This window comes from Podarcis gaigeae (genome assembly GCF_964106915.1).
Source record: "Podarcis gaigeae genome assembly, chromosome: 16".
NCBI classification, from domain to species: Eukaryota; Metazoa; Chordata; class Lepidosauria; order Squamata; family Lacertidae; genus Podarcis; species Podarcis gaigeae.
In genome coordinates this window covers 16,219,449-16,242,387 of record NC_139693.1, presented here as the reverse complement: position 1 = coordinate 16,242,387, position 22,939 = coordinate 16,219,449, and the positions used below count along the sequence as shown (strand labels likewise).

Sequence of the window (22,939 nt, the reverse complement as noted above, 5' to 3'; positions counted from 1 at the left end):
GGACAGTAGGTCTCCAAGGGTTTCCAGCAAGGGACATTCCCTGGTTCACCAAGAGATGGTGGAGACTGCAAACTGAAGGTTCCAGGTTCAAAGAAGTCACTCTGTGTGACCAGACTTCCCACCATCTCTCCCCACTTAAAAACAGCAGAAAAACTAGGTGTAAAGCACGAAAAAGACCCAGGAAACTAGCAAGAGGGCCTGAACTGCACAGGAAGTTGAAGTTTGAGTGTCGGGGATGGGGGGGAACATAAGAAAAGGAAATTTCTTCTAAAAGTTACCTGAGTCCTGAAGGTCTCCAGCTGAAGGAAGCAGGTTCAGAAGGACAGAAAGTCTGTTCCATAAACTCTGAGAACTCTGGAGGAGGGAAAAAGCACCACAAACAAATGCAAGTTGAGCATGTGGTGAATATTAGGACTTGGGCCAGAGATCCAGGTTCAAGCCCTTGCTCAGACTGGCCAGCTGCTACCACCTCCCAGCCTAACCTACCACACAAAGTCAGCACAAGGATAAAATGGGATGCCCTCAAGCCCAAACTACAGCTGAGAGCAGGGGGCCCATGAAGGTCTGCCCTTGAAATAAAGCGCAAGAGGGTGGGTGGGTGTGCATAGATTTAAGGTAGAAATGGGGCAAGAATAGGGCACTGGAACACTCAACCTCTCCCACCCAACCACAGTCCCTTTCTTCCCCAGCTTGGCTTTGACTGTGGAATAGAGCTCAGCTGGGAGAAAATTACCTGGGAGGGAAGGGTTCACAGCTCCCCTTGCTACTTTAAATCACAAGGATTACATGAAGTGTGTATTTGAAGGCATGGGTCTGTCACCCTCACATTAGTTTGAGGTCTACTTGAAATCCCATCCTTTTCCCTACGATATATCTGATAAATATCAGAACTGTGGGTCATTTACACCTCCAGAGCCCCTTTGCCTCTTAGTGCACCTCCCCACGCCCCCAGTAATCCCACTGCCCCACTAGGGCTGGTACCACCCACTTTGGGACCCACTGCTTTTATCAGCTACAGTACTTCTACTTTTAGCAGTTAATGGCAAACTGCTTTATACAGGCTGCCAACTGCAGTGGTTGAGTGCATGAGATAGAGGCTCATTCACCAGCCCAGAGGTGTAAGCTGAAGAAGTTGTGTAAGTGGGATTCTCCCCCATTACCCCTCCCTACCTGTGCACACATGATGATGAGATCAGTGTTGGTTCTCAGCCAGTCCAGAAATACTTTGACAGTCGGCAGCAACCCCTCATTGGTGATGATCTCCAGCTTCTCCTGGAGAGAACGCTCATTCCTGCAGGATTTACTGCTAGAGACGCTCTCTTCCGACTCAGAAACATCGTCTTGGACAAGACAAACGGATCGTTAAAAACAAGGAACTTAGATAATTAAACAAGGAGTGCAGATTGGAAAATGCAATTTCCCCTCCAGAGGAGAGACACCCACCTATCCTGCCAAGTGCTTTTTATTTGGCCCCTGGGAATCGAGAGGTTTTATCAAGTTTTAATCTAGAGGTGATGAAAAGCAGTAGCTGGCACCTTCACAGAAAAGAAAATCACTCCCTATGAGTAGGGATGGTGGAGGAGAATTAGTGCACAATTTAGTACACCACCCTGCCTCAACTTCCTTTCTGCCACACTTCTGCCCCCATCTGCAGTATAAATTTAAAGCAGCACCATACCACTTTAAAGAGTCATCACTTCCCCCAAAGAATCTTGGGAAATGAGGTTTGTTGAAGGTGCTGAGAGTTGTTAGGAGACCCCTATTCCCTTCACAAAGTTACAAGTCCCAGAGCGGTTTAACAATCAATCCCTTTTCTCAAGGAACTCTGGGAATTGCAGCTCTGTAGGGAGGAAAAGGGACCTCCAATTAACTCTTAGCACCCTTAACATATTACACTTCTGGGATTCTTAGGAGGAATAAGCCACGACTGTGATATGCTGCTGCTTTGACTGTATAGTGCAGATGGGGACATAATGTCAAAGGTTAGAAGACAGGTTTGTCACCCCACTTTAAGACAGCAATATTTGGGGGGCACGTAGCTAATGCTGGCCTGGAAACGGATATCAAAGGAGTTCTCAACTTGCCCCCTTCCCCACTTACACCTCAGGGTTGGTGACCGGGATCTGTGCCAGCCACATCTCACCTACAAATCACCCTCCACAAAATCCTAAGGTCTTTCCACCCAACTTCTGCTCACACACCCTTTTCTCCATTCATGGAAGGGATCTCCTTTCCAATCTAGCGTGCATGCGCGCGCTCTCTCTCTCTCTCTCTCTCTCTCTCACCTTGCTCAGTCATTTTGGACTTCTCCACGTCCCCATTGACACATGGCTTGCTGTCTGTCACCTCTTTCGGGGCAGGCAGCTCACAGTTTGGTTTGAGGAGGACGTTGCTGAAAGTGGGGGCCAGTCGGAAGCAGCGTTTGGTCTGGAAGAGCTGCGTGGACATGGCCTGGAGGTTGCTGGCAATACTGGCATCACTGGCGCCCAGCAAGCCTGGCCCGTTGGCCGCAGGAGGCTCCAGCAGGGGCTCAGTCTTGGCAACGCCAGGGCTTTTCAAGTCCACCAGCCTGCCAACATCCCCTTCCGCAGAGTCCAAAGCCTCCGGGGCGCCGTTCTTCATGCCCTTGGCTTGGCTGCCCCCCTCGGCGTCTGGCTCATCCTCCATGTCTTCCAGGTCTGAGCGTGACTCCTGGCTGTTCATGTCCGAGTCAGTCTCCACGTCAAAAGCCGCCTCGGCCTCCTCGTCACTCTTCTCTGAGCCGCTCTCTGAGCCGTCACTCCCTTTGGTGGAATCCGGACTAGAGTCGGAGTCGAAGCCCTCGCTCAGGTCGCTCTCGTCCACCTTCTGGACGTGGCGGCGACGGCGCAGGCAGGAAAGGCGTGAGTATTTCTTGCCCTTCTTGTTCTCGCTCTTCCGCTGCTCCTCACTGGGTCGGTGGTTGGCCAGGTCCCCTTCGGCTTCTCTCTCAATGGAGTTCAAGGATTCCCGGGCCTCCAGATCCTCTGCAAAAGAGCAGCCGAACACACATTTTTGGAAACTCTTAAGATACGCAAACTGGCTTGACTACTGTTTATACCAGTAGTTCACAAAGTTGACACTCCTGGGGGGCGGTGGGATTACCTGGTAGGAGGGGGCAAAGGGGCAAGAGATGGAATGGGGCGCTGGAGATGTAAATAACTGTCAGATTTTTGGAAAGCTGGTCTCACTGGATAAAGTTCATGCATTTTGTTGAATTAATTAAACTAAATAGTTTTAACTGAATTTTGAATAACTGTGGAATTCATTCTTGCTGTTTATAGTTTTACAGTGGTACCTTGGTTGTCAAACGGATTGGCTCCCAAACAAATCGGCTCCCGAACACCGCAAACTCAGAAGTGAGTGCTCTGGTTTGTGAACGTTTTTCACTAGCCGAACGTCTGACACGGCTTCCATGGCTTCCGATTGAGTGCAGAAAGCTCCTGCAGCCAATTGGAAGCCGTGCCTTGGTTTTTGAATGGTTCTGGAAGCCGAACAGATTCCCATAACGGATTAAGTTTGACAACCAAGGTACCACAGTATTGTGTTATTATCTTCCTCCAGTGAAGCTGAATGGTGGGAGATTCATGACAGGCAAAACGAAAGACTTCTGCACAGAGAACGTAAGTTAAACTAAGGTTTCACTCCCATAGATCTAGTGATGACCCCCAACTTGGATGGCTTTAAAAGGGGTTTGGACAGGCTATCACTGGCTTCGATTACTATCTTCTATAGGTATTTGGCTCCCTATAGGTATTTGGCTGGCCACTCTGTAAACAAGGTGCTGAGCCAGACAGGCCTTTGGTCTGATCCAGCAGGGCTGTTTTCAAGTTCTTACAGACTGTCCCCAAAGAACTTCCCAGGATCCCCTTGGAAAAGTAAATAACTGTTAACCAGATTATTTTCACCACTGCCTGCCTCGTCACAAGAACAGAACGCAGCGTGGAAGATGGAAGGCAAGGATCTTAGAATGGGCAAACATAACCCTCCTTGCAGCCCTCACCTGTGCCATCATTCCGAAAGGCTGGAACTGGATTCTCGCCTTCTTCCAGCTCTGCTTGCAGGCGAATATTGACGTGGTTGATGAGGTGCGAAAAGAGGGCCAGTGTGAATGCAATGGCTGCACTATACTGCTTGGAGCCTGTAAGGAGAGAGATGAGGCAGCATCAGCGTCAAGGGGAGCTGGCAACTGAATGGGAAAAAACAGTGCCTGCAGCATCCATGGGGGAGCAAACTCCATAATTATGCATTTACCTATATTCAACTGCAGGCACCCAAATGGCTTTGCGCTTCTTTATGCGATCAAAGTTAAAATTCTTGTCAACTCACTGTTATTCAGAGATTTTAAAATCCTTTCTGCAACAAAACTAAGAACTCCATTCAGCCACTTGCATATATCATGTGCCGCCTTCCACAGGAGGGTCTGGAGGGTGGCAACTTGTGATCAGGCCTTTTCAGTGTTGGCTCCCTGTTTGTTAAATGCTCTACCTGCGAAGGATCACTTGGTGTCATCATTACATAGGCTTCAGTCGCCAGGCAAAAACACTCCTTTTCAACCAGGCCTTTGGCTTTGAACAATCTATGGCCTTTTAGAGAGAGTGGGATGTTTTAATATATTATCCCATCCTAGTTGCTTCAAATTGCCATGGCAAAAAGGCAACTAACAAATTTAATAAATGCTAATGATGATATGCTAAATACCCAGACTCTTTGAGTCTATGAACTCTATGATTCTATGAAAAGTGAAATGAAATGAAAATGCTTTGATCCCAGATTTAATCTGTGAGCACCTGAGCCCAGGAGTCAATGATTGTGTTTTATGAAGTGGATGCTCAACCACCTCATCTTTGCTGCTGTTCTGGAAACAGGAAGAGTTTCAGAGATGCTAGCTCAGTTCAACCAATCATATTATAAGGAGAGGCCGACAGGGCAGCTTAAAACTTGCACACCAAGTCTGCAAGAGGAGGACACACCACACACAGCCAAGCTGCTCACCTGCCCTCTTGAGGCTGTGGACGCTCATCAGACAGACAATGACCATCCGGAAGATGAGGAGGTCTGGCAGGAAGGAGTAGCCATTCTCGCACTCCTCTTCATCGTCGTTGGCAGAGCTCGTGTTGGGCGAAGAGGGCAAGTAGAAGAGGCAGAGGTTGAAATCCTCCAGTACCGACTGGCAGAGAGACGTCAGCTCAGAGTCTGCAGAACTGAGAGGTGGGTGACAAGGAGAGGTGAGCCACAGAGGATTGTCCCACAGCAAACAGGAGGTGCAAGCAGCTGAAACAGGTCAAGCCTCTCCAAACCCTAGGCAACCACAGTGGTTATACAACCCCCTTAATGAGCTATCTTAGAGTCCTCATCTGTAGAGGCTGAGCCAACGAGTGGGTAACCAAGAACCAGACAACCCCGATACTTGATCTGAGGGCACATTCTCCCCAAGGTGCTTTAGACTCACCCGACAAATTAGGAACTTAAGAAGCTGCCTTATATTAAGTTGGACCACTGGTCAATCTAGATCAGTATTGTCTACACTGACCAGCAGTGGCTGTCCAGGGTTTCAGACAGAAAGCCTTTTCCAACCCTACTTGGGATTGAACCCAGGACCTTTGGCATGCAAAGCAGATGCTCTACTGCTGAGCTATGGCCCTTCTCAAAGGCCAAGGGTGATGCATCCTCCCTAGTGGTGGGAGCCTCTCAACCGGTGAAAAGGCAATGCTGTCAATCCATGACAAAAATGCAGAAGAGTGTTGGAGCAAGGAATTATCCTTCCTCTCATGGGAAGTTATTCCCTTAAGATTGTTTGGACCAGTATATTATCCCAGTGTAAAAGTGCTTTGCTTCAGCTACATAATCTATCAGGAGTTAACAAAACAGCACAGTAAGAATAAAGACGCAGAAGACTCACCTGCTCTTTGGCTGAAGGAGGCTCTGCAAGTACATGAAACTCACCAGTAACCTCTTAATGTCTTTGCACCTGCGGGGGGGGGGGTGGAGTTGGGAGAGGGAAAGAGAGGTGGAAGGGCACAATTATCCCAAGGAGGTAGTCAAGGAATATTTTTCAGTGGTTTCAGATAAGGCCTTAGTGCCCAACAGCTCTAGCTCCACCCCCAAGACTACTAGAAGCAGAGTAAGTTCAGCAAAGGAGAAGGCATTTGTGCAAAATGAGGAACTGTGGCAAATCTACTCAAGCTACTTATTTTCTACAGATTGCAGAGTTCACTTTGCTTGGCACAGAACCTAGACTGTTCCTTCTCTTTTTCGTCATCTGGTCATTTTCACCCCTTGTAATATAATGCTTTCTTAAGACTCTGAAGAAGTCCTATAGCTATGCAGCCAGCACCACATAGGCAAATGAAATTTCAGGCACAGCCAATATTAGTATGTGGCAGGCACATTCTCCAATTTGGAATAGGAGGGAGGAGAATCCAACAGCAGCAGCTTTGGCAAAGGACCACTTCACTCACCAAAGTGCACTGGAGCCTCAACTGAAGAGCAGTCAGGAAAGACAAGTAGTGAGAGTCCTAATGCTGAATAAGCCTCAATTGCACAAAGCCACAGTTTTCCATCTCTCATGTGCTCATTGGCATGTCATCCCACTGGGGTCAGTCACAGGTGTTTCTCTATGGAATTAGGTAATGTTCACAGAGGCCAGATAACACTCTACCTCTGGACATGTCTATCAGAACACTGGACAGATTTTGAGATTTGATCACCACAGGACTGAACCACAGTCCTTACCTCTTTTTGCTGGGTGACAGTTTCCTGGTTTCACATTTCTTCAGCTGGTGATACATTTTGGCCGCCTTATCATACAGGCGTTTGAGATTCCCATAAGCACCTTCAAAGGACACTTCAGACTGGATACTAAACAGGCACAAAACCCCAAAAGCAGAAATGTTAAATTCTCAGTAAAACCCCAAACAAGCAGCGGGTTACACTTGACAAGGTCAAAAGAGCAGAATTTTGCCACCTGCAGAATTTATCGAAATCAAGCAAGTTTGCACTTCTTTGCTTCTTTCACTTAATTAGTTTTACACTTGTGATACTTTGAGCAAAGCTCTGCAAGTCCTTGGCTGCATCCAGATGTCATATTTTGTTAAGAATGACATTTCCTTCCTCCTGGCATCAAAGCAGAAGTTCAGAAACTTTCACTTCTGGTTTCAGTTAAACAGCTTACCATTGTATTCGAGGCCTAAACTGTGGCTAATCATAACCATGGCTTGCTGGCACAAACCAGAGTTTTAAGCTGGTTTGTTTCAAACAAACCATAATTAATAATAGTTTGCCAAGTTCAGGCAACATGACTGGCTGCACTGAATTGAAAACAGAAGCTTCAAAATTTCTATTTGTGGCTGTGCTGGAAATAGGAGAAGGTGCAAGCCCTGTGAGGTCAGACTCCTTCCCTTCACAATAAACCCAAGGTACAGCACTCCCCTGTCAACCACTAGAAATCTCATTCAGTGTCCCCTCTGGTTTCAGTCACTTCGTCAAGCATCACTCACACACCCAAGCATGCAGGCTGATTCACACCATTCCAGAGCAAGACCCCATGTTTACCACTGAGCAAACTCAGCTAATCCTCTCTCATTAATGTGCCTGTTCATTTGACAAAATTACCAACACCTCTTTCTCACACACAGCTTTTGGGTACGTATCTAAAATGTAATATGAGAGAGGCAGAGTCGCTCATGTTTTTAAGTCACAGAGCTCCACATACCCATCAACTAGGATAATTTTCCCACCCTGTCTAGCATAGTCACCCTCTTCCACAGAGTTCTGAAAGAAAAGTGTGGGATTCTCTCTTCTTTGTAGAGAAACAGTCAGAAACAGGACTCTCTCCGACTACACAAATTAAGAGAGCAAGTGTGATATAGAGGTTAGAGTGTAAGACTAGGACTGGAGAGACGAGGGTTCAAATCACCACTCAGCCATGAAGCTCACTGGGTGACCTCAGGCCAGTCACTCACTCTCAGCCTAACCTACCTCATAGCGTTGTGAGGATAGATTGGGGGTGGGTGGGAGGAGAACTATGTACGCCACCTTGAGCTGACTGAACAAAATGTGGGCTACAAATGTAATAAATAAATAAACAAACGACAGAATGCCTTGCCTCTCCTCTGAAGCTCCTATGCATGCCACAGGGTTCAGAGTATGAATGAGGTCTTCCCACCTTTTCAGGAAGGTGGTAAGAAACAGCTTGAGAGGGGAAGAGGAAAAGCCACCAGAAACGGCTATAATTTTGCTTTTAAAAGGTCTAGGAGGGAAGGGACATTATGCTTCTGAGCAGGCCTACAAGCTCCAACATTTGTGGTGTGGAAAGACTCGATCAACAAGCACATTTCCAAAACAAACAAAAAAATGAACCCCATTTGTACAATATTGGAACCAACTTAGATCTGGAGAGGTGACAGCATTAGACATACTAGCAACGATGGAATCTTCTGAGTTGGCAGGCCTCTTTGGGGAGACTTACTCATCTCTCACTTGAAGTTTACAATGTATTTTAAAAATAATTAAAGCAGAAATTCTGTGGAATCTGGTGCCTAAAACCGACTTGCAAACTACACAGAACCCCGCTCACAAGTTCCTGGGATTGATTTATTTTTAGCTGCTTTTCAAGGACTGACAGCCCAAGGGCACAGGCTGCATGCGCACTTGTAACAGAGCAACCAGCATCCAGGCAGTCAGGTTAGGCAGCTATGGGAACCACATTCCAACTATGCACGGAGCAAGAAAGTCAACAGGCGATATGCACTGCACAGTGAAAAGTCCTCTCTGCCCCAAAGCAACAGGTGGACTCACTCTCCTTGGGAGGCACACTCACCAGCGCAGGTAGCAGTAGGTGGCTTCCACGTTGTAGTAGTTGCTCCCCGCCAATGTCCCCAGCTGGTTAAAAGGCATACCTGTCCCAAAAAGGCAGACGTGAGTCAGCTCCACGTGTGCCTGTCCAAATCTCCCAACAACAACAAAAAACCCTGGAGTCTAAAATCCCACCGAGGATCTGCGGCTGTACCTGACCAAGTCATATTCAGAACAGTCCCAGTGAAATCAGAGGGCACAAGGGCTGCTCTTCCTTACTTTGCAGGAAGACTGCAGAAGGAATTGTGTTAGAGCCCATAAAGGACCAGAGATAGGCTCCTTCCAGAAAGGCATATCCAGTCATTTCCACCATTTGAGCAGCTGGAAGGCAGAACTTAAGAGGAACCCAAAAGTGACAGGGAGTGGGAGCTTGATCGTTCATCCTGCAAAGCCTGAATCCCTCAACCCCCTTCCCTTTATGGCCAGGCTGTGTCTAAAGCCCTGGAAGCAGCCAAAACAGCTTTCAAAACATCTGTGCAGCCTGGTCTTACAGCTGTCATCAAGATTTTACAGGCCAGATCCACACAGGCTGAGCTTCCACAGACCCAAGAACATCGTTTGAACTGTGGAACTGTTTTTTATTGGACACAGGAAGTTGCTTTGTGGAAACAGTTCTTCAAAAAGCGAGGAACACATTTTTAAATACATAAAAATTGGCTGATGGACTGGCAATGTTGGCTCTGCCAATTAAGTGACTTCTTGTTGTGCTGGCTGAGAGACAGAGGCAAGGGGTTCTCCACCACCTTCCTGTCCAGAGTAACCAGAAAGAGAAAATAGCTGCAACAGTGGGAAAGGTTACTGCCAACTCCACCACGGCCCCCTGAATCCAGGGAGAGAAGTCATGGAGGCACACAGCGATGCTGTTGTTCTCCCACATCCATGGTTGACGGGCTGGGTGGGCCTGAGATGCTTCCACAAACCATGTGGGGAAAGTCCTGAAGCTGTTGAGCACTGGGGATTTCTCTCAGCGGACAACACACAGGAAGGACAGTGTGCATGTACATTATACACCCACATTGCTTTCAGCTTGGGAGATTACCATCACAGGCCTGATTTAGCTCAGATCTGTCAAAGACTCCCTTGCTCCATTGCCTCCAACAAGAGCCAAGAGCAGCCCGAGGCAGGGCAGTAATTTACAAATACAAATACATTGTGAGCAGGCTGGCAAACATTCCAATGGGCTAGTAACTTGAAGACAAAATTGCCTGGTAGACAAATCTGGTGGAAGGATCATGACATGGACTAAACACTTACCAATTTGTGGTGCAACAGAAAGGGCTTGATAGTAAAATCTCTCGGCCAGCAATTCTGTGTCCACACCTGCTAATTCGTTCTGATACCGAGCTGATGAGGAAGAAGCACACACAAGAGACTTATGGATTGCAGTAAGAAAAGGTGTAGAATTGCAGCACAATGTGACAAAACCATCTGGGAGGCCTTACGGGCAAGTGAAATAGTGAGGCTTTATTCAATAAATGAAACAAATTCACATCTCTGGGCAGTTGGAAAGTTTAAATAACTTTTCACAATCCTCTTGAAGTTACCGAAGTCCAATGCAATATCTAAAAACACAACATAAATGCCTCCAACTCTACAGTGGTACCTCGGGTTAAGTACTTAATTCCTTCCGGAGGTCTGTTCTTAACCTGAAACTGTTCTTAACCTGAAGCACCACTTTAGCTAAGGGGCCTCCTGCTGCTGCCACGCCGCCAGAGCACAATTTCTTTTCTCATCCTGAAGCAAAGTTCTTAACCCGAGGTACTACTGTACTAGGATAACTCTAGTTCCCAAACCCCAGAACTTGGAGGGCGGAATCCTGGAAGAGTCTTAAGCTCAGGTTAAGGAAAAATGCCAAAAGGAGGAAGCCCAACAAGCACGGAATATCATTAACACATCCTTGTCATCTACACAGAGTTCAAATAGGGAATTATTAAAGGGGCTTTTGATGAGGCAGTCCGAAGCCATTTGGTAGTCGGTAATGAATGGAGTCGGGACGCGGGTGGCGCTGTGGGTAAAAGCCTCAGTGCCTAGGACTTGCCGATCGATCGAAAGGTCGGCGGTTCGAATCCCTGCGGCGGAGTGCGCTCCCGTTGCTTGGTCCCAGCGCCTGCCAACCTAGCAGTTTGAAAGCACCCCCGGGTGCAAGTAGATAAATAGGGACCGCTTACTGGCAGGAAGGTAAACGGCGTTTCCGTGCGCTGCGCTGGCTTGCCAGATGCAGCTTGTCACACTGGCCACGTGACCCGGAAGTGTCTCTGGACAGCGCTGGCCCCCGGCCTCTTAAGTGAGATGGGCGCACAACCCTAGAGTTGGACACGACTGGCCCGTACGGGCAGGGGTACCTTTACCTTTAATGAATGGAGTCTGCTTTCCCTTTGCAATGCAAGAAAACTGTGGATTCACTGGGCCAGAGCAGCAGCCCAATTTTCACTGTTAGCACTCACCTAAATCCCCCAGGTAAACCAGACACCGGTGGCAGGCCATCTGCGCCCATTCCATCTCCTTCTCCGATGCAGATACAGGCTTCTTGCAGCCTATGGAAGACACAAGGAATAGAGTAACCTGGGATGAGCACTGCTCAAGAACAAGGCAGCTGGGGCTCTAAACCGATGGTGGAGAGTCTGCCCGCACCAGAACCACCATGTTTGCCTTTGCTCATATGGCTCGGCATGTTCCACAAATAGACCACACAAACTGCAGATTGTGATCTCCTGAAAGCCTCTGCTTTTATTTTTGGAAAAGTAAAAAGCTTGAACAGCCTCAGGGGGGCAGAGATGACCTCATGTGGCCAAGGGGGTGGGGTTTCAGTCCTATGCTGTCCACCACCCGTCTCCAATATTCATGACAGCAAAACAGCCTTCAGCAACCTGCTGTGCACCAGATGTTTTAGTTCCACTGGCTGGAGCCAGCTGAGTTTGTAATCCAGAACATGTGGGCGACACCAGGTTGGCAAAGGCTGGAGAACAACATGCAATACAAAAAGGTCCCCTTAATTTCTGTACTAGAGTACTGTAAGAAATGTTTGGAACAAAAACGACATCCATACATACTCTGGACATACATTAAGCCCCACAGCTATGGGTTTTAGTTCTGCCCCCACCACAATAGCAACCCAGGTAAGATTTCAAAGTGCAATTAATGTGTCAAAAGCTACACAATCTTAAATGTGGATTAGAAGGCATTCTGAGGGCTTAAGTTCTGCAGCAGTATTAATGGGATTCTCACAGCGATGGTTGCCAAGGACACGAGTCTCTCAGTGCATCATTCTGGAAGGCAGCCATCAAGAAAGCGATGGACTCCCACCAGTCAAGAACTGAGCATGTCCAAGTGAACAAAAAAGCCGTTTCTAGCCATCTCACAGGGGTCAAAGGACTCATCTGGACATCAGATCCTCCCTCAAACGCCTCTGCAAAACCAGATCCTTCACAAACTGTCTGGAAAATTCCATGTTATGTCATTTACTGAGAACTCAGCAGCTTATAATGCAATCAAGATTAATTACACCAAGAGCAAAGCTGTAAAAACCAACCCAGATGCCATTTTGTAAAGCCCCATTTAACAGATGGATAAGACCCATACGTGTTTAAACGAAAGAAGTGAATTATGTAAGCCCTATTAGAAATGCAAAACTCACAACAAAATTCTATACAAAACAACACCTTACCTCATATTTTTCACATTCCTAGATTTAAGCATAACACTGATAACATCTTAAAATAAAATATCTGTATCTAGACACTTTTCAGTATGGACTCCCTTTTTTTCAAGGAGTCAGTCATCCGACTGCCAATCATGTACAAATTTCTGAATTCTGATTGTCTTGCCCAAATGTGTGTTAAAATGCTGCAACAGCCCAGTCAAGAAAGACCATCGTAAGTGCTCCTGAGAAATACAAACATGGCCAGGATAATCAAACCACCTTGGATATGGGGAGGAGCAAAGATTAGCAGCAGAACACATGCTTGGCATGCAGAAGGTTCTAGGTTCAATGGCTCCCAGCTTCCATATGACTATGACGTATGTGTATGTTACAGAGTGGAGGGCATCCCAGAGGTGGTTCCTGCCACACTAAGAGGTAGACAGTAGACAAGGACTACGCCCTTGTTCTTAAAAGCTGGGTGCTCTCATCGTTTTCATAAGGTTTGTGCAAAGTTTGCAGTGGGAGGGACATCTCAAATACTAAGCTTTTCCATTACATAAGTAAATGGTTAAGTGCAGATGATTTGAGTAACCATTGCATTGAATAAAATGTTCTTAAAACAGAGAGCCTGTGTGGGGTAGTGGTTAGAGTGCTGGACTAAGACCTGGAAGAACAGGGCTTGAATCCCTAGTCGGCCATCAAGCTTATTGCCATCATTTAAACATAATGTGTGCCTGCTCAAACTGCAGCCGAGGTATTTCAACGTTTCCCACAACCACCCCCACTTGCTCTTCTCAGAGCTCTTTATTTTCAAACTGGACTTGGACTGCATGCTCCTTCAAACAGAGAACTGCCCCCCTGTAAAGTAGGACACTTGGCCATCCTAGGAGCCATACGGCTCAAGTGGTTGCAACCATCCCCACTCTGGCGAAATGTAGTGTATGCCCATTGAAATTATAGCTTTGGCTTTTAAATTTGCCTCCATTACCAGGGTTCAATTCCCCACTAGGCCATGATGCTCACTGGGTGACCTTGGGCCACTCACTGCCTCTTGGCCTACCCCACCTCACAGGGTTGTTGTGGGTATTCAATGAGATGGAAGAAAATCACGGATGTTACCTTGGGGTGAAAGGTAGGGGTACAAATGCAATAAATGAATGGTAAATAAAACGTATGTCAGCATCTGGATACTGACCTATCAGAGGATCCGTAACATGTGTCCAGTCAATACAGCCCTGCAGCTCTAACTGATAATGAGACTGGATATAGAGAAGAAGGTGTTGGTAAAAGCCGATGCCAGCAATAAGGTGGGTCCGGTAGGCACACTCTAGGGTGCTGCGACTGTGAATGTGCTGTGGGGTGGGGAGCAAAAAGAAGAGGGGAGGGGAAAATAAAGTTAGAACATATCCCCAGTTGCTTCATCATCACCTTCATCCCCCTCCCTGTTCTCAAAAGGTAGACAAAGCCATAGCTAAATTCGGCGGAAAACTCTTTTTTCTGGCCACTCTATGCCACCCCTCTTCTGTAGAACTTGCAATGTGTAGGCTGACACTGGCATTTTGCTACTTGTCGTCTCCCTACCACGGATGAGATGTGCCAGCCTGAGGGCCACTTTGCTGGTGAAAAGTCAGTTTACGGCTTTTACGCTTTGGAAAGCAAGTATAACTCCGCTATTCTCCAATGGTGGGCTTGTGAACAGCTGCACCCTCCCTTAAGTCAACAGAAGGGGATTTGGGGCAGTCGTTGCTGCTGTTCTCTCCCCTCAGCTGATAATAAGGAGCAATCACCAACTCAAAAGTTAGCCTTCCTCTGCATGCTGCATACAAAAGGAGTTTTGCATGCAAGTACACCGTCCGTTGCCTCCTTAATTAGGCTTCCATGGTCGTAGCCATTTCTCTGCACTATTCACTCCACAAACCTGAAGCAAGGAAGGAAAAAGTCAGGAGAACCAGGGGTCATGTGGGGTGCTGCTCTGTGTAATCTGCAGCCAAGGCTGCAGGCAGCTTAAGAACCACCACTGTGACCCCACAAGAGAAGTAGCTCATCCACTTTATGTTGCTGCCTTTACATGTTAGAACAACAAGATCAAGGATGAGATCTGAGTCATGGGATGAGGTATTTGTAAAAATAGAATACTGGGGAAACCTTTTTAAAAGAAACCCATTGAAATAGCAATGTTGAGCATATTCAGTGGAGGCGACCAAGGGTTGAGTACAAACATTTAATTGTTTACTTATTAATGGCAGCAGGAATATTGGTAGCTAGAAACTGGAAAGAAGCAAAGGGTTCAAATCCGTGGTTGCCAAAAAGGGTGACACTGCCCCCAGGGCGGATTACCTAGGGGGAGAACTAAGATGCAAGGGGGCAGCATGGGGGTACTGGAAGTGTAAATGACTATCAGTCTTTGAAAAGCTGGTATCACTGAATGAAGTTCATCCATTTTGGTGAATTAAGCTACATAGTTTTAATTGGATTTTGAATAAATGTGCATTTAATCGTTGCAGTTTTGAATATGATTGTGTTACTATCTTCCTGAATGGGTTGTGTAAACTGCTACTTTGAATGTTTTTTATGTGATACGGGACACTGGGGGTGAATTTATGGAATCAAGAGGGAGGGGGGCCAAAAGTTTCAGAACCAGTGGTTTAAATGCAAAAATCAAGGGGGAAACGAAATTTGGGACATAACACTTTCTGAAAAACTGACGCAAAAACATCATGTGGCCAGAAAGCAAACAAAATCCCACCAACTTTTATGATGGACTGGTGGCCATTCATCCAGTACACAAAGAAAGACAACAGGACAAGCTGCACCTGCCATATTACGCAGTATACGGTTGTGTTAACATTTTCCTTCATACTGATATTAGCAACTTTCAGTCTCTCTCCACTTCAGGTCTTGTAGGAACTTTGCTATTACTGTTTACATCTGCACTATGCTTCCAGGCTAGGGAAAGCAGGGGTACATTATTATTTTTTATTTTCAATTTTAAAATGCTTTTTCCAAAAAGGTTCAGAGACAGCTTGCCTTTTTGTTTGTTTTAATGAGCTGAATGACTTCATAGTAAACTTTCCTCCACAGCAGCTCTTCTGCTTTCCTCCCATAATCCACTGGGTGCAAGAACATCAGCTTCACACATAGTTCACGTAACCTAGAGCAGGAAGTTGGAGAGTGGGCAAAAGAGAGGGGGGTTAGCCTTCAACTTAGCAAAAACAGCCACTTAAGCTATGATCCCTTCCCAGCAGACCCAAAAGATGTACAGTCTGAAGCCAGCCATCTTCCACTGCATCCTGCAATCTTGGTCAAAGGCACAATACAGCTTAACAAAATACAACTTAACACAAAATGTCAGGGCAGGGCAGCCAGAGGCCAGATGAACCCTTTACTTTTTACAACACCTGGCATCCCATATGAGACATGGCAATCATTCAAGACAACCTCCTCAACCCATAGAAACATCTGGAGGGACTTACTGAAACTTTAATATGCAGTATAAACCTGTTTTAAGTAGCAGTTCCAACTTTAAGCTGCTCTTATGGCATTTCCCCTGAGAAATGACAAACTAACTAGTATTGCTGTAGTTTATTCTATTTTTTTAAAAAATGTATAAGTGAAAAAGCAATAAAATACTTTTTATACTAAAAAAAGAAGCCCCACATAGTCGAGGCAACTAAATAGCCAAGGAAAAAGCAGGACAAGGTGGCAGTCAGTCTAGCTTCCAGACTGCCTGGTCACTGTCTCCAGGCAAGATAGCTTTTTAAAACTGGGAGAGCTGGAGCACAGTCTGCTTGGAAGCTTCTTCTGTGTCACATAATTAACAAAGGTATGTGCGGGTGAATAGGCTAGGTAAACTTTATTATGGGGGAAATTTTCTGCAAGGGTGTTCCCAAACAACATTATGTGTAAAGCAACAGCTCTGACCACAGGTTTGAAATCTGCTGCAGAACAAAGCAATATCCTGCACTGAATAATCCACTGGCTTGATAAAAGGCGGGCGTATATATCATATCACAAAACTTTAAAAAAAATAAAGAGAGACTCAGCTTGCTTACTTGTTTCTCAGGCTGATGTTCTCTGGTTTAAAAACTTCTTGATAAGCTGCCTTGTTTCCAAGAATGAGATCCAGTCTATGCACGGCTTCTACCACAGCTCTACAAGTGACACAAAAGGACAGAAAGTATTAACATAAGGAAGACACAACTTTTGAGAGCTGCATGGGAATTCTGTATTGCCATGATCTTCCTCCTTTCCTTGGTTTCTTAAAGCTTGTTCACCCAATCAAGATACATGGGTGACAAAATAATACTGTACTGTGATAAAATAAAAGCATACTGTATTTAAAACATTTTAAAGCTTCTGAAAACATTTAAACACACTAAAACAAGTTTAAAAACAGATGTAACCAAATCATGTGTCTGGACAAGCCTGCTGAAACAGAAACATTTTCAATAGGTGTCTAAAATAGTATTGTGAGGCTTAATGTCAATTGGCAGGGAGTTCCAGAGCACCAGTGCAGCCACACAAAAGGAACGACTCCTCGCAAATGCAGAATGAACAGCATGTGGCACTTGCAAAAGTGCAAGTTCTGCAGATAAAATTCTGGGGTGCAATAGCCACACCACCCGGCTAGTTACCTTTGGTCACTGTGTTTACCCTTACTGCAAGAGGCAAGCCTCCAGTTTTAAGCAATGCACAGCCAGTTCAGGTGCTTGTTCCTTTCTCCAAGCATCCCTCAGAATTCAGCTGCATGGAGGAAGTCAGGCCTGACCTAGCACGTCACTTGCTACTCCCTGGCCGTCAATCCACATCATCAGCAGCTGAAAATGTATCTGACAGGGGGCTCTAGTCCACAAATGCTTGTAGCATAATAAGTCTGTCACGGTGTAACCAGACTGTTTTCAGACAAGAATCTAACAGAGCCACCCTTTCAGAGTCTATACCTGTTAGGAAGAAAGAATAGGCGCATTTGACAGGCTAGTCTCCACTCATGGAGAAAGTCCATAGCTCCGCCGGTGGCTGAATCCTGACTAGAGAGTACACTCATGTTTTTCTCTCCTTTGCTCCCACAGAATGTTAGCTACCTCTCCATACTTCCAGATGAAGATATTGGAAGCAAACCTCTTGAGGTGTATGTTTTTAGGTCCAATTTTTATAGTTGCAGGTTGTTGGGCTTTAATGTTAAAACCCACCCTTAGGTTGAAGGGCAGGCAATAAACACACACACACACACACACACACACACACACTCTGGGTATGTTTGTGTGTGCAAAGAGTAGCCTATACACAACCTATTCCCATAAAGCAGCAACTCGCAAGCAGATACTACCCTCAAGTTCTGAACTTGAAGGAAAGTCCCACTCCAAGATTTAAAAGCTTGCACAGGTGCCAAATACCATGTGGTTCTAAGGTTGTAATGTAAGGGTAGGCTCTATTCTCTGGTGAGAAGCCTTCCAGGGGCCACATGCCAGTACTGGGTGGTGCAGCCAGGGCCAAAAATGGGCATGGACACAGGTAACATGTCCACATTAATAGACCCACAGTACACATCCTTAAAAAATGAAGGACATTCTGCAAGCAAGATTCTGCACAGGGAAATTTTGAGCTTGGGGACTGCACAATAGAAGCAAAACACAGGCAAGGTTGGCTAGGGGGAAGCCGGGTGTGACTTGGGCTCACTTGACAGTGAGAAAGACACGTACTGTACAGCACAACTTTGTGCAGGGTAACTTGAAGCAGGAAAGTTAGCTGGAGAAACCTGCAAGGAATACGTGAAGACTATTTGGGGCAGTAGTTAGCCATCTGGTGCTCAGCACCAGGCTTCAAACACACCCTTTCCCCTTACTCTCTAAGCAAACCTAAAGGCTTCACAGTTAAGAAGTACTGACCTTCCAACTACTTGATATTTTCAATATAACTGAAAGCAGTGCCACTTTGGGGTATTAAGAGGTTGGCACTGGACCTGGCTGACGCATTTCGATACCTACTGCTGGGTTTGCTCATTGGCAGAAAGCAAGTCTAATGCCTCAGTCTATTAAAAGACCCGAAAATGGCAATGCATACCATGCTCCATGAACACAAGCCAATGACAAGCATTCTGACTGTAGGGAAGAAGGCAGGGAAAGCTGTTTGCATCTCAAGCCTCAGCTGTACTTGGCCAAGGATTCAAACTCAACCAAAGGCTCACCAAGTGACCTTAGAAAAACCACTTACATCATCAATTTTCTTCCTTCACTCCACACTGCCCTTCACAAAAATACAGCTATGTGACCTACGATGTGGCAGGGAAATGCCTAAACCATAGAAAGCTAACCTTGAAAAAGGCTGGCTTACCCTCCAAGGGTCATGTGCCACTCTCTCATGAGCATTTTCACAAACCATTCACACAGCACACATATCCTTGTCATAGTACCTGGTGACAAGGTTTAAACCTCTAATTTCATCCCAGCACTGCAACGGAGCTTCAGATCACCCCATCACCATGATGGCTGCACGAAGAGCTTTAAATATTTCCTCCCAATCCAGCACCATTATGGGGAGGAAAATGAGTACTGGTGGGCCTAATCTGCTTCATGGGTTTGCCACTCTGTCTTAAACCAGATGTGGAAAACCTTTGGCCCTCCAGACATTGCTGAACTCAAAACTCTGAGCATTCCCAGTCATTGGCCTAGGGCTGATGGAAGTTGTAGTTCAGCGACATCTGGAGGGTCTAAATCCAGGTTGCTGTCTAAGAAAATGTCAGGAAGGAGACAGGAGAATCTATGTGGAGCCACAGGGAAAGCAGATGAGGTGGGGACAGAAAGGAACAGAATTATTTACTCTTTAGTGATATGCTATGAAGCAGAGAGACAGGGCAACCAAGTGCATCCAGCATTCAACTTGCATGCAGTGCAATAGCCACTGAGAGTTGCCATAATCCATCTGTGAAGTAACCTGCCTCCATATAACATTCTGAAAATTATGATGGAGGGAACTAGGCAGATGCAGCGGACAGGGCTTTGTTAAGTGCCACAGAAGAGAATCACTTAAGAATGTCTGCCTTTACCTCCCTGCCAAAAAAAGGTTGGGATGGAGAAACTGTCAACTTCTTTACACCCTTGACTCTGGATTTCCTGCCCCATCGTACTCTGCTTAAGTGGGAATAGAAGAAGAAACTGGCTGATACGGTCAGGGTGGATTAAAAAAAAGGGCAGGGCTGGACCTTTTAAAAAACCAGAGCAAGGTGAAATAAAATAATTGCAAATGCCTCCTATCACCCAGTGGAGAAGAAAAAAGAACAACGGATCCATACGCTTGCGGGAGTTTGCCAAATTTAAGGAAAGCTTCCTCCTTGCCAAGCTCCATCTAAGAGAGAAAGCTATCTGTGGGATCAAGGCAGAAACGGGTGGCTGGGAGAGAACCAGGTACAAATCCCTGCTGCCATTGGGTGACCTTGGTCCAGCCTCTCTCTCACAGCATACCCCTTCACAAGTGAGGATAAGATGGGGATGAAGGGATTTGGGCCCATTTTCAGCTCAGGCTTCCTCACAGGTTTGCTCAGAAGATGGGGAGGGGACCTTGAGTCATTCAGTCACATTGTTCCACCTCGGTATCATTCAGTCACCCTCTTTCATCCTCACTTAAGGATTGTTGAGAAGAAAAACTGGGGGGGGGGGGCACATTACATCATTCAGTTGTCCTCTTTTGACCTCATGGGGAATAAAGAGAATAAAGGGTGTGTGAGAGGTTAGAAAGAACCTTGAGCTATACAAAATAAGTTTTAACTATTTTAAATTTCTGAATTTGAAATTGCTGTAATCTGCCCCGGGACCTCCTGGTGAAAGGGCACAATAACTTTAGTACTGTAATAAGAAGGGTGAGAAGGCACCTTGGCCTCTACAGCTCCCCTCACCTTTACAATCCCTCTCAGGGTCACTAAAAATACAAAATGGGGTGGCCACCTAAGGCAGTCAATTGTGCTCTTTTGTAGGGTTGCAAAGGGAAATGCAAAGGAAGACAAAAGATAAGGGGTGGGTGGATGAGAAAGATCCTTGGGTTTAAACAGGTGTAACCTGCTCTGGGCCCTTAGGTGGGGAATTGGTCCTAACCCCCCTTATTCTCTCAGAAACCCAAAAGGGGGGACTAGAGGATGAAGAGATGGATGTGAGAAAGATCCCCAGGTCATAATATTGGGTGGGTGGCTAATAAATAATGGTGATCATCCTATCCTTCCTCCTCAGGGTCGGTGAGAACATAAAACGGGGGAGGGAAAGGGGGCACCTTAGGCCACTCAGTTGCGCCCTTTCAACCTCAGGAGAGGATAAAGTGGGGGGGGGGACGACCGTGGGGTGTGTGTGTGAGAAAGAGCCTTGGGTCCCAGTATTGCGTTTTAATTCTTGTAACCCGCCCTGGTACCGGGCAAATCACCACCACCCTCGCCTAACCCCCCCCCCCCGCCCCGGGGCTGGTTGTGGGGCGAGTTAGAAATATGAGCGGACTGGGGGGGGGGGGGACCATGCCCGCCACCGTGACCTCGGTAGACACAGAGATATAGTTGGATAGATACATTAACATTTGACCAGGTATCTACACCTAGCGGGAGGGAGCGGGGAAGAGGCCTCCGAGGGGGATAAACCGGGGATGGGGGTGGGGTCTCCCTGCCTTTCTCCCTCACCGGTAGAGCCTCTTGGTGTGGAGAGCTTTGGCCTCGGGTTCCCCGCCGCCGCCGCCTCCTCCTCCGCTTCCGCTGCCTTGGCTCATGGCGCCCAGCCGGGCCTGCCCCGCGTGTGGCCGGCGGCTTCCGAAGGGCTCCCTCAGCAGCTCCACCTGCCGCCGCTGCTCCAGGCCCAGCCTTCCCCGCGGCGCCGCTCCAGCTGCTGCTCGTCCCGCCGCCCCTGCCTCAGGGGCCGCCGCCGCTGCTGCTGCTCCTCCTCCGCCGCCTGCCTCTCGAGACTCCCCCGCTGCCGCCGAGCCTGCTGCTGCTGCTGCTGCCGCCGGCGGCCCCCTCGCCCGGCAGCCATCGCGCTCCGGCTCCTCCCCCGCCCCGCCGTGCGCGCGCTTCCTCCCTTCCCTTCCCTCCCTCCCTCCTTCCTTCCTCCTTCCTTCCTTCCTTCCGCGATCGGGATCCCGGGGGCTGCCGCGGCGGCGGAGGAGGAGGCTGCCCACCTCAGCCAAGTCGCGCGAGAACTCGCCCGCGCCTCTCGCGAGACCGGGCCTGGCGCGCGCGAGAGCCACCCACCCCGACCGCCAGGGCCGCATAGATACATACATATACATACATAGATCTAGAAAAGTAAAGAGGGAGCATTCAGTGGCCTGGTGGCAAGCTTTGCTTTCTGTCTGTCTGTCTGTCTGTCTGTCTGTCTGTCTGTCTGTCTGTCTGTCTGTCTTTTACACCTTTCCCCCTCATTCTGATGTACCGTACATGGTTCTTCACACACGCACACACACAATCATCACAATCCTGAGAAGTAGGGCAGGCTGAGAGGCAAGGACCGGCCCAAGGTGAGCTTCATGGCTAATGAGTGAGGATTTTTGAACCCTTGTCTTTCCCAAGGTCTGAGTCTGACACGAACCACTGTCTGCACCACCACTGGCTCTCAGTGCCAAAGGTCCCTGGTTTGATCCCCAGCAGCAGCTCCAGGTAGGGTTACAAGAGCCTGTAACTCTGAGGTGCCACCTTACGCAAGATTTTTCAGTTTTAATTTTGGCAGAAATGATTGGCAGAAAAGCAAAAAGCTTTTGCTCGCTGTCCATAGTTAATGTTACTGAATATTTTTGATGATACCAATATTGCCAAAAGAACTGGCCTTGTAAATTCCCTTCGAAGCTCAGATAATACTTGCAACTCAATGGGAAGCAAGCAGCCCAAAATCTAACTGTTGAACACTTGGCACCACTCACTCTGGAATGTAGCTATAATGAAGAAAATTGTGCATAATTTTAGATTTGACAAGAACATCCACATGCTTTTATATAATTTGGCATTCCTTTACTATATATTCAATGGAGACATCATTTTCAAGACAACGCTCATCACAAACCTGGCAAATCTTGAACTAGACTTGATAATCAGATTACACTAACTTTTTTTTTTGTATGTGAAGACATTTATTCTAACTTTTTTCTTCCATGGCTTGGATTTTGTTACTTGACCCATGTGTAACTGTGCTTACCCTATGTGCCTTTTTATAGTTTTGTTTTTCGCCTTTCAATGTTCACCTGCTGTTATAATTGCTCTCTCTGTTTTAAAAATATTTACAAACAAAAAGAGCCATCTTACCAGTCAGTGCTCCCCTGCTTCCATTTTATCTTCACAACAAGCCTGTGAGGTTGTCCAGGCTGACTGCTAGGAGTCACTCAGTGACCTTTGTGGGCAAAGAGGGATTTCAGTCATCTTTTTAACTAACTTACCTAGCTTGCCTGGTTCAACTAACTTACCACATTACA

General features: G+C 46.9%; 1 protein-coding gene across 1 annotated transcript in view; it reads right to left on the bottom strand.

The window, feature by feature from the left end:
* Positions 1-21,512, bottom strand: part of SMG5 (SMG5 nonsense mediated mRNA decay factor) — a 32,296-nt gene extending 10,784 nt beyond the window's left edge. Inside the window, exons 1-14 of the mRNA XM_083716433.1 lie at positions 21,165-21,512; positions 16,567-16,665; positions 15,542-15,665; positions 13,710-13,866; positions 11,319-11,408; positions 10,129-10,218; positions 8,840-8,918; positions 6,754-6,879; positions 5,921-5,989; positions 5,014-5,222; positions 4,022-4,159; positions 2,286-3,005; positions 1,171-1,340; positions 279-354 (exon numbers count right to left, since the gene is read on the bottom strand). Coding sequence (XP_083572559.1) covers positions 279-354; positions 1,171-1,340; positions 2,286-3,005; positions 4,022-4,159; positions 5,014-5,222; positions 5,921-5,989; positions 6,754-6,879; positions 8,840-8,918; positions 10,129-10,218; positions 11,319-11,408; positions 13,710-13,866; positions 15,542-15,665; positions 16,567-16,665; positions 21,165-21,250 — 2,233 coding nt within the window. The 5' untranslated portion in view covers positions 21,251-21,512. The remainder of the gene's footprint in view (positions 1-278; positions 355-1,170; positions 1,341-2,285; positions 3,006-4,021; positions 4,160-5,013; positions 5,223-5,920; positions 5,990-6,753; positions 6,880-8,839; positions 8,919-10,128; positions 10,219-11,318; positions 11,409-13,709; positions 13,867-15,541; positions 15,666-16,566; positions 16,666-21,164) is intronic.
* Positions 21,513-22,939: the final 1,427 nt, after the last annotated feature.